Raw genomic sequence first — 16,923 nt, 5'->3', positions numbered from 1 at the left:
GCCTAAACAATTTTTCTGATCATGATGGTTAGTAAATGTAACTGAGGAAGTTATTTTTTACATTTATAATTGCCTTCAATCGAACAACTTTCAGTTGGCAGCATTTGAGTACTTTGAATAGCAAAGTTTGTTATAGTTCAATGCTGGTGATGATCGCAAGAAGTAACTTTTTGATTCTTGGAAAAAAAATATGGAGTAGTCTTCAAGGATAATTGGGATCTATCCTCTGGATTAAGATATTTTGGGAACTTCTAGTCTTTATGTAGGTATTGCCAATTATATTAATTTCAACAACAAATGAGAGATTCGACAACCATTTGTCTGAAATGGTATAGGGTTTCCTGCCTGAGCAGGGGGTTGGACTAGAAGACCTCCAAGGTCCCTTCCAACGCTGTTACTGTGTTCTAAATATTTTACCAGTACTGGTGGTTTGGAATTTTGGTTTTTAGGGTGCTTTAAAGTTGTCATCAATTTTTTATTTGGTAAAACAAATTCCTTTTCAAATGGAACAGTCCTTCAAAGGCAGTTTGTGATTCTTGAGTTTCAAGTTTATGAGTATCATCAGTTTCATAAAAATATTCATGATTCAAAAGTATCTTCCAGAATGTGCGATATTTAGCATATTAAGTTAGTTATTTCAGAGGGAATTTAAGAGCTGAGCAACAGGAAAGAAATCCAAATTAAACAAGCTGTGTTTGACATTCTTTGAGGGTATTGGAGAAAATTGTAACTCCTTGGAGTGGAGATTTAAACACTGTATCAATAGTAAATTGCTCCCCTACCGCAATGAGAAGACAATGTGAACTATCCTTTCATAATCTTGTCAACACAAGACCACATCCTGTTATTTCTAAACCAGTAGCAATGCTTCCATGTATTACTATGCTCAGAATAACACTTTTTACTTAAAAGAAAACCCCAAAAACAATTGCCAAGGCAGCATGTTGATCCTTTTTAAAAAATTTGAATGCGTGCTAAGAACAGTAAGTAATGATTGTATGGTGGAAAATAAACTACAAAATAAATATTACAAAAGTGTATGAAATTTAGTTGTGAAAAATGTACTTAAAAGAATAAATATACCTGAAGTTAAACTTTTGCCTTATAATAACAATATTTCAGTCATATTAGGGAGGAAAACCCTTGATTTTTTTTTTTTAGCAAATAGGTATAAATTCTTTCTGGTTTGCCTAACTTAGAATTGCCTCTGTGCAATCTGATAGAAATAGCATCTTGCAATTACACCTGCTTACGTACAGTATCATACCAAAGAAACCAAAATATTTCTATCACTATTAGATTGCTAGAGCAGGTGATCAGTATCCCTAAACCTGAGCTGTGAACTACTCCATTGGTGTAGTCCACAGGTCGGCAACCTGCGGCTCCGGGGCCGCATGCGGCTCTTTGAGTCGTCTCTTGCGGCTCCCAGCCGCCCGGTGCGCGCGCACCTCTTCCAACGGGCAGTGGTGCGCGCGCACCTCTCCAAATGGAGAGTGGCACCGCCCGTTTGGAGAGGTGCACGCGCACCTCCCCGAATGGGCGGAGGTGCGCGCGCACCTCCCCAAACCTTTGGAGAGGTGCGCGCGTACCTCCGCGCGAATGGGCAGCGGTGCCGCTCTTTCAGGAAGCTGCCGCGGCCCGTCTGTGAAGCTGCCGAAAGCGGCAGCTTAGCAGACGGGCCGCGGCAGCTTCCTCAAAGAGCGGCACCCCTGCCCATTCCGAGAGGTGTGCGCGCACCTCTCCGAACAACCGGAGGTGCGCGCGTACCTCCGCGCGAATGGGCAGCGGTGCCGCTCTTTCAGGAAGCTGCCGCGGCCCGTCTGTGAAGCTGCCGAAAGCGGCAGCTTAGCAGACGGGCCGCGGCAGCTTCCTCAAAGAGCGGCGCCCCTGCCCATTCCGAGAGGTGCGCGCGCACCTCTCCGAACGACCGGAGGTGCGCGCGTACCTCCGCGCGAATGGGCAGCGGTGCCGCTCTTTCAGGAAGCTGCCGCGGCCCGTCTGTGAAGCTGCCGAAAGCGGCAGCTTAGCAGACGGGCCGCGGCAGCTTCCTCAAAGAGCGGCGCCCCTGCCCATTCCGAGAGGTGCGCGCGCACCTCTCCGAACGACCGGAGTTGCGCGCGCACCTCCCCAAACCTTTGGGGAGGTGCGCGCGTACCTCCGCGCGAATGGGCAGCGGTGCCGCTCTTTCAGGAAGCTGCCGCGGCCCGTCTGTGAAGCTGCCGAAAGCGGCAGCTTAGCAGACGGGCCGTCGCCGTCGGGCAACCGGGAACCGGTTCCATCTCATTTTTTAAAAAATGGCAGCCGCGTGCGTCCGCGCATGCGCAAAAAACCTTTTTGCGCATGCGCGTGCATGGACACACGCACGCGGCTCCCTCTTTTTTTAATTTGTGATGGAACCGGTTCCCAGTGGCTCTTTTTCTTTTTTAGGTTGCCGACCCCTGGTGTAGTCAGTGCTTTTTTTGTAAAAGAAAAAGGTGCCGGAACTCACACGTCATACAACCCGCCTTACCTACCCTACAAGGTTCCATCCAAAAAAGGTGCCGGAACTCCGTTCTGAGCGTTCTATGAGAAAAAAGCCCTGGGTGTAGTAATGCATGAGCTACAAAAGATTGAGATTCATTTGAGAAGTTAAGAGTATTTTGTGCATTGTTTAGAATATCATACAACTCATGAGCTTTCTTATTTTATAATAACACTAACAGTATTAGCTATTTTCTTTTTGGAGCCATTTGGCTTTCTGTTAAAAATATTTATGTACTGAAATTGCTCTGACTAGTTTCTGTACAATGAAATAATACAAGACTGCTATTCATTTCATACTTTCATTTGAAGCCTCACACTTGGTTTGACTAATATGTATCTTGCTATCTTTTCTGCTATTTTATTTCCTTCTGGATTGTGACACACAAAACGAATGGGCTGCAGACTAATGAGAAATAATTTTTCGGCATGGCAAATTATGCCTTTTTATAAGAGGGACTGCATTTATAAAAAGGTGTTTTTGTATTACAATAAAATATTTTTTTATAGTAATTAGGGCATTTTGTCTTTCAGAGACACATACCTTGGGAAAGGAACAGGAACCAATTTGGGCAACAAAGTATAATGTAGATTTGATAGAAGGTGTTTTAAATCCTCTAATGTTTATATATTACTTGTTACTTCTTTGGTTATTGAATAAAGGAATTATTTACCACAATTTTTCTGAAAGAGCTTTTGGCATGGTGTTATTGTTGCGACTTGTCTTTGGTCAAGGGAACTGAAGTTGATTTCACCTTTGAATCTTCACTGGTCTTGGAAGCATGACAAAACAAAAAACCAAACGAGCAAGTTTGGGGGAAAAAATCACAGGACTCCAAATAGTTTCTCTTCTTAAATAGCAGAATAATTACGCTTTTATATTTAATTGGAACTTAATTAGCTAATTTCAAGGTAGCTAAGATGCCATTCAGTTATCTCTAGGTTAATTTCAGAGACTGGGATACAAAAGAATTGGCATGTAGAAAGAATAATTATCATACGTGACACCTATCTATTCTTTCTGAGGACAAGCGTAATTGGATTGTTTGTAAGACATACAAAAGAGAGTCAGCAGGTCTGTGAGGAAATACATTGAATTTCTTGCTACTTAGAATCAGATATGTTAAATGACAATATATTTCTTTTCTGTCTAGTTGGAAAGAGCTGCCTAGCAAACACCCAGACGAAGCATTATTTAGATCAGGGTTCTTTAAACGTGGCCCTTTTATGACTTGTGGACTTCAACTCCCAGAATTCCTCAGCCAGGCAGAGGAAAGGCCTCTGCAGCCCAGAATGGAGCTCTGGGATATACTCAACTAGGGCAGGGGTGTCAAACTCAATTTCACTGAGGGCCGTATCACCATTGCTGTTGCCCTCGGGGGGGGCAGGGGCATGTGGCCAGGGTCGGCATGGTCTACTGGGTGGGCATGGCCAGCTCTACATCATTCGTGTCAAGCGTGCCTATGGGGGCCTGGGCAGGAGTGGGACAGATCTGAGGGTCTCTGGCAGAAGGGGATGGGACCATAGCAAGTGCCAAGGCATGGTCCACCAGAAGAACCTCACTGTTCCTCTCAGGCCATATGGGGTGGTGGTGCCTGGATGTGGCATGGAGGTCAAATGCCCAGCCCAGCCATCAAGCCCCCATGGCAGTAAGCCCAGCCCCACTTCCCCAAGGGGGCACCCAGCTGCACTTACCACCTCCTCAAGGCTGCTTCTGCTATGCTTGTTCTCCTTAGCCAGGTTGCTCATGATGGGTATGAGGGCAAAGTCAAGAGGGAGGTCCACTCCCTCTCCATGTGAGGAGATTTGGCTTTGTATCCAAAGCTTCCTTAGCAATAGGATGGGAGACCCCCTCCCAGGATAGACCAGGAGGAGGGGGCAAGGGGATGGTGAAAAGGCAGCAGGGCAGGACTAAGACAGGACTTCCCTCAGACCCTCCCTCTCCTTCCTTCCTTCCTTCCTTCCTTCCTTCCTTCCTTCCTTCCTTCCTTCCTTCCTTCCTTCCTAAGAACAAAGTGGTGGGAAAATATTTGAGATGAGGGAGGGAGAAAAACAGGCAAGAAGCACAGCTGGGGAAGTGTCATCCTTCATGAGGAATGAAGAAATGCACCATTGCCTGAAAATGGCCAGCATGGCCCTCGCCTACTTCACATATCCCGCTTGGTGGGCTCTGGGGGAGGGGATGCCATGAGCAGCATGAGTCAATGTTACCTGCACAATGATGCCCAGCTCCCAGCCTGCCCGGTTTTGGCAGGCAGCAGGGCACTCTCCTTACAGTGCCGAGAGGCTGAGCCAGGTGGCATGAATCTGAAAAGAAGCACAATGCTGCCCAGCCCCTAGCCTGCCCAAAGTAGGCAGGGCCATGTGGTGGCCGCTTCCAGGCGATGGTACATTTCTTCATACCTCACAAAGGGTGATACCTCCCCAGCGTGCACCCAGGGGGCAGTGCCGTGGCAGGGGCTGGTCCCTTGCTGTTTCCAGACAGCCTTGTGGAGCTAAGACTGAATGTATTTCAACATAGATGGCCACCACGAAATTGTACATTGGCTCCTGGCTGTCCTGGGCCAGGGCCAAGGCAGCAGGGGCCATTCCCTCACTGTTTACAGGATGGCTTTGTGGGCCACATGAAACCACTTTGTGAGCTGGATCCGGCCCCCAGGGCGTGAGTTTGACATGTCTGAACTAGGGGGACAATATGTGTCTATATGTTGAGTTTTTTTTTCTTTTAATGCACTTTATATCTTGTTTGTTTTGTATTTTTCTTTGTTCTTTTTGTTTTTTAATTTTTTGGAGTTTTGTATTTCAATTTTTTTCAAATAAAAAAATGTTTAAAAAAGAAGACATTCATTTATTTATTAAATTTATTTGCTGCCCATGTCACCATGGGGCTTCTTTGGGAAGCTTACCACAGTAAAAATATTAAAATGTAAATATAATCAAATAATGAAACAATAAAAGTACAGCAATATGATTAAAAGATGGGCAGGATGAGGTTGGATATACATATGAATTACCCTTTAAATTATGATCACTGATTATGTAAAGATATTAAATGTCTGTTGAGAACTATTTGTATGAATGCAAAGAAACAAAAAGCAACCCTCTTCCCTGATGAGTTTCCAGAGCTGTTTTCATGAACTTTAGAAGAAAGCAAAATATAATTCACAAATATGCACTGTTGATATTTATATTACTTTAGATTTACTTTGCAACATATATAGTCCATGCCTGATATATTTCAAAGAAATATAAAGCAAATCAGCAATCTTCCAATCTTGTTTTAATACTTTTTTCTATATAAATGACTCATCAATTTAGCATTGACAATGACAATTTATGAATCTTATTATACCACAAAAATGGACTTTTAATCACAAACTTTATGCATTACATTGTGAATAATATAACAATTCATTATTTTAACTGTATCTGTTTGTAATTCAGAAATTTGCTTAGTTTGAAAGACATACTTTCTTCCAAGTAACATGAAATGTTTTTCAAGAAACTTTAATTTTCATGACCTTTTCAAAGAACATAATTAGATTCAATTTGTGGGTTTTATATATGTATGTATGTATGTATGTATGTATGTATGTATGTATGTATGTATGTATGTATGTTTGGCATATCCTTTTATTTAATAATACATTTATTTATAAAGAAATACAATCCTATAGTCATTTAATAACTTATCCATTTACATTTTTACTCATTTTTTCCTACATTTTTTCCTACTATTTGCATTGCTACTATCGTTGTCCCTAACTTCCAGAGTTCTTTTTCGTTTGGGAGTATTTTTGGTAATAAGATATTGACTGTGGGTTTTTGCTTCTGAGTAGACACTTTCAAAAGAATCTTGACCAGTATTCATGTAGGATGACACTGGAATATTTGGAAATTGTGATGATGTCATCGGTGGGTAAAGAAATGGCTGTTCCACTGGTATGTAGGGAACATACTGTTGTGTCAAACATGTCATCTAGAAAAAAAAAAGAAAATTTTAAAACATTTGAAAACAAGTCATCTCTACCTTCATTGTGGTATGAAAAAAGACCATGGGTTGCTTAAAAATAAGTTCAAATTATAAACTTGATAATGACATGATGACATACAAATGATTTTTAAAATGGTAACATGCAATATCTTCAAAAATTAAGCATGATGAGACATACTTGGAAACCGTAAATAGAATAAGCTATTTGTGCATCTCTTCATTTTTGTTTACATCACTGATGCAAAATTGAAAGTTTGATGGGGGTCTGACATGTTATTAGTTATTTATATGATTTACAGAGCTATCCATTTCACAACAGTGGCCATCATAACAGTGCATCTCCATAGACCTCGGCTAACTGCCTGGCTCAAAAGTCTGGAGTAGCCACCTAGTCTTCAGAAACACTAATGGGGTCAAGACCACAGGGCAGGTGCAGACACAGAGAAAACATAATTCAGGGTAAGAAACCCAGAGTGTGCCCTCTTTGCTAGACCAGGTGGGATAAGCAGACATAATGGGGAACAGGTGGTCCTGAAAGTAGCCTGGTCCTATGCCATGTAGTACTTTATAGGTGGTAATCAGGACCTTGAATTTGATTTGAAAGCCTACTGGAAATCAGCACAGTTCAGAACACTGATATTATATAAACATATTGAGAGATGACAAAAACTGCCTTGCCCCACTGCCTTCTAAATCAGCTATAGCTTCCAAATACTCTACCACATTCCATATTATTTCATGTAATTGTCAGAAGTCATCTCTCTAAAACAAGGCAAAGCATGTTAATAATAATAAAACTACACACAAGCACTGCTGAAGGATCCAGTCAATTTCACCTTTTATATCTGTAGTAAAAGGTAAAGGTAAACATTCCCCCGCACATGTGTGCTAGTCATTTCCAACTCAAGGAGCCAGTGCTCATCTCCGTTCCAAAGCTGAAGAGCCAGCGCTTGTCCGAGGACGTCTCCGTGGTCATGTGGCTGGCATGACTAGGTGCCAAAGGCGCACGGAACGTTGTTACCTTCTCACCGTAGTGGCCCCTATTTTTCTACTTGCCTTTTTACGTGCTTTCGAACTACTAGGTTGACAGAAGCTGGGACGAGTAACAGGCGCTCACTCTGTTACGTGGCACTCCGGATTCGACCCGCCAAACTGCTGACCTTCTGATCAATAAGCTCAGCATCCTAACCCACTGAGCTACCGCGTAGTATATATATAGATAAAATGGGTAATGAGGCCAACTGCTAATTTTAAAGTACATTTCATCTGAAAGTTGGTAATTAAACTAGATAATAAAAAAGTGCAGCCAGAAGCTGAAAAGCCACTATAACTTGGCTTTCTTAATAACTGCTTCTTGCCTATATAATGAAGGAATTGGCATACACATGGCATATTACTGGCATAGTTTTACTATCATTATGCTAAACTTACCATGCTCTGAATGGCAGAATAAATCTGATGTGGATTATTATTCACTTGACAAGGACTAACAGGTAATGGAGTATCACAATAAGATTCTGCATACCTGTTAAAAACAAGGATAGTCTCAAAGTCATTTATCTATTAACAACATACAGAGAATCTATTTCAATTCTTTACCAATAGACACCTATATACTCAGCAGAAACTCTGACTCAGCGTTGTGTGATTTAACCCTAGATAAATAAGTATGAAACAGTAGCAAACAGCTAAATGTGCACATATTGGAATTCTAATTTTGCTGTAAGTTATACAGTTAAATTAACTGTAAGCCACACAGAGTCATTGACTGAGATGGGTGGTTATAGAAATTGAATAAATAAATAAAAAATAAATCTTAAGCCTATAGTCCAATACATATACTGTATACTCATAAAAACTACATCTCCATAGCACTGGATACAGTTTATGCTTTTACAAATACTTTGAAAGTGGTGTATAGTGATAAGTGCAGCTTCTGAGCCATATAGTGGTCTACAAGACCTTGATGCTTTAATCAAGATGATCAAAGTAGTATTACACTGTTGCACTACAAGGTTTCTGATGTGCAGTGTCATGAAAGCACCTGGGCTTGTGCTATGATGAGGGTGATTTTTTTTTCTTCCCTCAGTTTCTGTCCCCACCTATATCCCACTATGGAGACAACTGAATGTACATTACCTGTAGGCTGATGCCTGTACCTCACCATCCATATTCTGGGAAGGGCTGCTTAATTCTAGACAGTGAGTACTTCCTATAAATGAAACACCAAATACTTTAGGATTAAAAATATCACTGCAATTGTATACATATGTCTAAAATGCATAGAACCAAATCCCACAATTATATCAAAATTAATTATTAGTTTCCTTTCATGCTCACTAAAAATATAAACAATCCAAAATATATAAATTTTCACAACTGCTGTAATTACATTTAAATTGCAACCTTTTAATTAAAAATGTTTATTGATGGGTAGGGTAGAGATATTCAATGGTTACTGGGAAAACTATGCCTCTGAACATTTTTTAAAAATCATAATTTTTCAAATCAACATTTCACATCTAAGACACTGTTGGAAATTTATAATATAAGTTCAATGCAGTTTGTCCTTCAGTTGTCATATATCCTGGAAGAAAATAGAAGATCCTTATATGAATCAAAAGACTTCTCTATATTCTAGCCAAGGTAAATCTTACTTGTATCCTGCTTTTATAACTTTACAAATAATTGAAGCTGCCAAACATATCCAACACACCTTCCTCTCCTGATTTTCTCCACAACAATAACCCTGTGAGGTGGCTTGAACAAAAGAGTGTCACGCAGTGGCTTTCATGGGTAAGGTGGGACTTAAACTCACAAATTCCTAATTTCTAGCTTGGTGCCTTAACCACTAAACCAAACTGGCTCATTATTGATGCATTTCAGCTTGCATGTATAAATGATATTGACTCTTCGTTAGAAAAAAATAGTAATATAAAAAAATTAAGCACAATGTGCATGTGGGAGCATAATGCTTCTTTGTGGAAAAACAATTTAATGCGAGTTATAAATAGGGAAAAGTGAATATTTGGGTTTATTTTTAAGGGATTACTGAAGTGTAATTTTAGGATGATTTCTGAACGTTGCTATTGTCTGATCTTCTAAAGAAGAAAAGCAATTGGGGCAGCTTTGTACAAAAACTGTATGGGGTAACAATTCTTCTTTAAGATTAGGAGAAAAGCAATCTGACAAACCCACCTATTGAAGAATGTACCAAAGCACTGATTTAGAAATAAGGCTCAATAATTTATTATTACAGAAATAAAAATGCATCTAATATCAAATCACTCTTTTTATTCTGCTACTTTCTTGAAAGGGAATGACTACTAAAAAGACTAGAAATATAGTATCTCAGTTTTTATTTTTTTAAAATAAATACAATTTTAAAAATGTTCATTCAGTTAATGGACCCAAAGGACAGAAAAATATACTTTGTCATAGCAGAATTTTGTTTGACACTTTATTTCATGGGTCAGTATTTTAATGACATTTACATTCCAGAGAATTCTGAAATATTATTGGTAGGTAACTAAACCTACCAAACCGATATTGAACTTTAATTGGTCTTCCATATAAGCGAATCCCATTCAGCAAAGCCATAGCATAAGGCACTGACTCTGTGTGTTTAAAGCAGACAAATCCAAAACTCTTGGGGTTTCCATCTTTGTCCTTGCATATGGTGACTTTGGATACCGGTCCAGCCTGCAAAAAACTTAAAATTTATTTTCTTATAATTCCCTTATACAAAACAAAATTGTTACTTACTCATTCAAAATCTTGATGGACCCTATTCTACCAATGTTTCCATTTTTCCTTTGAGCAGAGGGGCAGTGCACTGTAATTGTCCTTGTATGTTCACAGCTTACTTACATATCTCTTGTTTTATTCTGTTATGGGCATAATTTACATGGACCTGATGAAGTATCAAAGCAGTTAAAGAATTTTTAAAAATGCACAATAGGAAACGCTCTGCTATTCAAACAAAAGCAAAGACATACTCTCATCAAATATAAGACATAACCAAAATAAACCCAAAGTAATTCTAGATTTATTAATATATATTTTCCATGTTGGATTGGCAATCAATAGAAAGTTTCAACATTCTGACAAACTTGTAAGTTTAAATTCCATAGACAAATAAATTTATTGTCCAATAAAAATTATTTTAATAATCTAATTAACATATTTCTATCAGATACAAATGCTGTATCTAATACATAGAATGAAAATCCATTTCTCATTCTCCAGTAGAATGAGAAATGATGGCAACAAGCATTGCAGAGAACAACTTAGATTGGCAATTAGTGTTGATGAATTTAGAGTTGAACAAAATTTGATTGTTATTTTGTATTGCTAAAAATATTTCCAATGATATATTCTTATAAGTAAATGCTTATGAGACCATTTACTGCTGTGTCCAGGCATGTCGTTCATGGTATTTACCAGTCTGTTTTTAGGAAATTCTTAGGAAGTTGCAGAAACAATTGAAAACATGCAAACTGGTATGAAGAAGAAGGAAGAAAACAAGAACATTTATCTAGAATCAACTGTACACATATAGAATACATTATTTATTGTTGTTGTTGAACTAAATTTTCCATTTTTTTTGAAACTTAAATTTAGGTAAGTATTGTGAGCCCAACTGGCAAAAGAAAGCTCAGGACCAAATAAATATTGATTGGAAACATGGGGAAGAGGCCTTCATCCTGTAGTGGATAGACAATGGCTAAAATGATGATGATGAAATCTTATGGACATAAATTAACTAAAACTAAAACTTATTCAGATAGTAACTTCTAAGCAGTCAAAAGCTAAAGGCATATGAAGTGCCTGCTTTGTAGAATTAATTCCAAATCTGATTCTCACTGATACTACAATGAAAGTAAAATAGCTTGTGACTGGAAAAAGAGAAAAAAATAATATTTTATAGTAGTTGGTGCTGACAAAATTCTCAACGTTTATGCTCAGTGTTACAGCTATATTTTTTCATATTTTATATGCAGAAAGAAAAAAAGTAAAACATTACAAGAATGTTCAACTCTAATGTTCAACTGTAAATAAAGGGATACAATTAAAATATTATTTCAATTTAAATGAGGGCTATCTATCCAAATACTGCATGTCATTCAATCGTAGAGATAAATATTCAGTTAGTTTCACCCAAAGTTAAATGATTGCCTTTAGGGCATGGTCAACAATTTGTTTAAAGTAAAGGTAAAGGTTCCCCCACACATGTGTGCTAGTCGTTTCCGACTCTAGGAAATTTGTTTACCTTCAGTTAAATTTATTTATCTTTCAACTTTGTACTTTTTAAAGTCAACAAAGTTATTTCAAAAAACTTAGTAACTGCTAAAGACATAATTAAGATTTAGACCAGACAATAGAACACCCACTATTTATCAATTAATGTTATTATAAATCATTCAAATGTATTCACCAGAACTGAGTGTTGATTAATAAGTAGAACTGAGTGTGCTACAACATGTGGGAAATAAAGATCAACAAATATAAATCTCACTTGTTTAGCTAATAAAAGGTAAAGGTTCCCCCGCACATGCATGCTAGTCATATGTGAAATAAATAGCACATGCTAAATCAATAAAGGTGAGAATAATTTCTTAAATTTAAGATTTTTTTAAAAAAATAAAATTTTGAACACAGCCAACATTTCCAAGCAAGATTTAGCTTGTTTAATCCCCACTCTTGGGGGAGAGAAAATTTTAAAGAAAAAAAAACACATTTCCACTCTTGGATTGCCTACTGAAGATGATGAACTTGTTCAAAGGTAGGAAGTAGATCAGGGGTGTCAAACTCAATTTCATTGAGGGTCGCATCAGCATTGCGGTTGCCCTCAGGGGGCCGGGTGGGTATGGCCAGGGTGGGCGTGGCTAGAGTGCGTATGGCCTACTGGGTAGGCGTGGCCAGCTCTACATCGTTCACATCAAGGGTGCCTATGGGGGCCTGGGCAGGAGTGGGACAGATCTGAGGGTCTCTGGCAGAAGGAGGGTCTCTGGACCAGGGCCAAGGCAGTGGGGGCCGTTCCCTCACTGTTTCCAGGATGGCTTCGCGGGCCGCATGAAACCACTACGTGGGCCGGATCTGGCCCCCGGGTCTTGTGTTTGACATGTCTGAAGTAGACAATCAAACATTCTGAGGCTTTTTCTTTTAAACATGTAGATTCTCCGTTTATAAAAATAAATAAAAAATCTGCTAGACTAGAACAAGCTACATACACAGGTCGGGCTTTAAAGTACAAATAACCCAATTTAAAATTGTTTTTCTTCACCCAACAATAAAATATAAAAGTGTATCTTCAGTCAAGAAAAAATAAGTTGTCAGAAAAACTACTATATGTGGGAAAATGAACACTTTTATATTGTATCTATTTAAGAAACATTTTATCAAATTAAATTGTAGAAAAAAGAATACAATTTAAATGATATTCCAGTCTGATTAATATACCCAATTTCAATTTCAATCACTTACAGTGGAATTGAACTCACAACTTCTTCACTGCTCAATATTTCTTATTTGCACTTTACTACTGAAGTTCTTAATATTTCTATATTTATAAGAAAACAATTTCAAGTTAAGTAGCCAAATTAAATAAGAAAGGACCACAGAGGACATTAAATGTTCAAGACAAGAAAGATATATTTCTGGTAACAGCAAAGACTGACACATAAGCCAATTAAAGGAACTCAAATAAAATGCCTAAAGCTAAACAAACCATTACAGCAATCCAAGGGAATATCCTCCCCGCTCTCCATTTAACTCTGAATATATTGTTAATGATGGGATAATTTACAGGAAACAAATAATGAGTAAATTAAATATTATTGCAAATTGTCTTTTTTCTATTTAAAAATACTGAAATTGCTGGCTAGACGCAACATTTTCCTTCCAAAAGGAACCAGCCAAGTTCCTTCCAAAAATGTTTCATTTGTCTAATATGCTATTATTTAATAAGCCAAAGTCCTGTAAATCTATTAGTACTTATTATGGCTTTCTGTTTGTTTCTTAATTTAGTGCCCTACCCTACATAACTTGTCTTGATTGGAAGTCATCATATTTAGCATAAAATAGGTAGATAAAATAAACATAAATAAAATAAAAATAAAATGGATTTGAAGCATATGCAAGAAAAAAAATTGAAAAGTATTTTTCAGTACTGTATTTCACAAATAGAGCATAAACAATTATAGATTTCACTTGTGCGGCGACCCAGTCTCTCTCTCTCATATATATATATATATATATATATATATATATATATATATATATATATATATATATGGATCCTTGGTTTTTCGGGTTTTTCCCCGCGTAGAACTAAAGGTGTAGGCGCAATGTTTCGACGAAATCCCATCCATCATCAGGCTAGTGGTTTCTGCTTCCTTCTTCTGGGAGAAGTATGTGGCTGTTTGTTTTTCTTTTTTAAACTCCCAGAAGAAGGAAGCAGAAACCACTAGCCTGATGATGACGGATGGGATTTCGTCGAAACGTTGCGCCTACACCTTTAGTTCTACGCGGGGAAAAACCCGAAAAACCAAGGATCCACATACAGGCACCCGCGAAAACCTCAGAAAACAAATATATATATATGTATGTATATATATACACACATACATATATACATAGATATACACACACACACACACACACACACACACACATATATATATATACATACATATATATATATATATATATATATATACATACACATATATACATATACATATATACATACATATATATACATATACACACACACACACATATATATATATACATATATATATACATACAGTATATACATATACACATATATATATATACATACATATACATATACATATATATATATATATATATATATATATATATATATATATATATATATATATATATATATATATATATATATATGCGCCTCACAGTTATCTTCTGACAACATTCAGCTGCAGTAAAAACAGAGCCCTGTGACATTTTCAAGCTTGCTAACTGCACAGCGACATAAGGTTTTGTGAAATTATTTATGCCGCACGTTTTTTTTAAAGCATTTTGCTGATAAATTAAAAGGGGGGGTATCGTGAGAAGGCATCTTCCCGCCCCAACACCCCGTCGCATGGGCAGACCCTGAAATTCCCTCCCTTGACACCAAAGCAACACGAGCACGTGCTTCCCGGCCTCAGCGGCATCGCTGGCCACGCCCACCACCTGCAACCCGACACACCCACCTCCCACAGGACCCGCCTCACCCGCTCTTGCACCTGCAAGAAAAGCTCATAGAGAATCTCCTCCTTTACGCGACTCTCCAGATTGCCCACGAAAAGGGTCCGGTCGGGCTCGTCCGCCCTATTTGGGGTTGTCATGCTCGTGAAGATCAGCCTCGGCTGCCGAGAGTTCTGGTTTGGGAAAGGGAAGCCGGCGAAAGGGGAGGGGCTCCGGCGAGAGCGCACGAGGCCGTAAAGCGCGAGGGTCGCGCGACTCTACGGTAAAAAGCCTTCAGACTGCTTACTGCGCTTTGCGGCAGTTGCCGGCGCGGGAGGGCGGAAGACTAGTGAATACAATCGCTTTCTCAGACGATAAGAAGCAAGTGTGTCTGTGTGTGCATCTTTTTCACATGGAAAAGGCAAATTCACACACACACACACACACACACACACACTTGAAGCGTAGACTGCAGCAGCAGAGTCGATGTTGCTATTCGGTATCCTAGCAACCCTCTTAACTCGGAATGGCATCGATTTTCTCTCTCGTGTGTTTGTGTGTCTGTGTAGATGGGAAATGGTGCATTCCCAAACATGGGCTGCCATCATGTGGCAAATCTCGATAAGGCAAATCTGCTGTCCACGTTTTATTTTTTTTATTTTTTTAAACATTTTATTTATTATTAGATTTGTATGCAGCGTTATTTTGAACAAGGCAGTGGGCATAATGTTCCCACATCTTTTCCCGATAAATTAACTCCGCTACCTAGAACATTCTGGTTTGTTATATAGTAGCAAGGTATTTTTTTAATATTTGGACAAGTAATTTTAAGAGAAATTTACTCTTGTTAGTTCAGGTCAGTTTCATAATTGTTACTTGGAGTAATATGACGCTACATTGCTATTAAATATTTATTCTGCCTTTTTTATATAATTCAAGGTGGCAAATATATCCAAATATATGCTTCCTATTTTCCACACAAGAACTGCAAGATGATTTGGGTAGAGAGGGAGTGACTGGCCTTAACGTTTTCTGAAACATAAGCAGATCTACTAGCAGTATGTGGACATACATAGAAGAATAGAATAGAGCTGAAAGGGACCTTGGAGATCTTCTAGTCCAGCCCCCTGCTCAAGCAGGAGAACCTATACTGTCTCAGACAGGTGAATGTGTAGTCTCTTCTTGAAAATCTCCAGTGATGGAACGCCCATGATTTCTAGGGGTAAGTTGTTTCACTGGTTGATTGTCTTCACTGTCAGGAAGTTTCTCCTTACTTCCAGATTGCTTCTCTGTTTAATCAGTTTCCAACCATTGTTTCTTGTCCTTCCCTCTGGTGCTTTTGTGAACAACCTGGCCCTCTCTGCCTTGTGACAGCCCCTCAGATACTGGAACACTGCTATTATGTCTCCCCTATTTCTTCTTTAGACTAGCCAAACCCAAGCCCCATAGCTGTTCGTCGTATGTTTTAGACTCCAGGTCTTTGTTCATCTTAGTTCTCTGATTTTTTCCCAAATTCAACAACTTTTTTATGATATGGTTACCAAAATTGGCTGCAGTATTCCAGGTGTGGTCTTACTAGGATTTTATAAAGCGGTACTAATACTTTGTGTGATCCTGATTCTGTTTCTCTGTTTATACAGCCCAGGGTTGAATTAGCTTTTTTGGTTGCTGCTGCACACTGCTGGCTCATAGGCAAGTGATTATCCACTAGGACTCCAAGGTCCCTCTCACAGTTACCGTTTTTAAGCCAGGTCTCACCCAATCTGTATTTGGTTTTTCCTGCCTAAATGTAAGACTTTGCTTTTCTCCACATTGAAACTCATTTTGTTGGATAGGGCCCATTATTCAAGTTTGTCAAGATCTTTTTGGATCCTGAGTTTGTCTTCTGGGGTGTTGGCTACTCCTGCCAGTCTGGTATCATCTGCAAATTTGATGAGTTCCTCTTCAATTCCCTCATCTAAGTCATTGATGAGTACTGGGTCTAAGACAGAACCTTGTGGTACCCCACTGCTTACTTTTCTCCATGTGGATGTAGTGCCGTTGAGGACTACTCACTGAGTACGTTTGTCAGCCAACTATAGATCCATCTGATGGTGTTGTTGTGTATCCCACCTTTTTCTAGCTTATCAAGCAGCAGGTTGTGGTCTACTTTGTCAAATGCTTTACTGAAGTCTAAGTATACTATGTCCACA

The 16,923-nt window shown here is 38.8% G+C and overlaps 1 protein-coding gene across 1 annotated transcript; it reads right to left on the bottom strand.

Annotated features, from left to right (window-relative positions):
* Window positions 1-6,109: 6,109 nt before the first annotated feature.
* RBM11 (RNA binding motif protein 11) lies at window positions 6,110-14,892 on the bottom strand (the record flags this gene model as incomplete). The annotated part of the gene is made up of 5 exons (XM_083361988.1): window positions 6,110-6,499; window positions 7,946-8,039; window positions 8,654-8,726; window positions 10,054-10,216; window positions 14,791-14,892. 5 exons carry the CDS (start codon window positions 14,890-14,892, stop codon window positions 6,230-6,232), a joined length of 702 nt encoding a protein of 233 aa, XP_083218114.1. The 3' UTR covers window positions 6,110-6,229.
* Between the last annotated feature and the right edge of the window lie 2,031 nt (window positions 14,893-16,923).

Source organism: Vipera ursinii (assembly GCF_947247035.1).
Source record: "Vipera ursinii genome assembly, chromosome: 4".
NCBI lineage: Eukaryota > Metazoa > Chordata > Lepidosauria > Squamata > Viperidae > Vipera > Vipera ursinii.
This window is presented reverse-complemented; position numbering and strand designations above follow the sequence as displayed.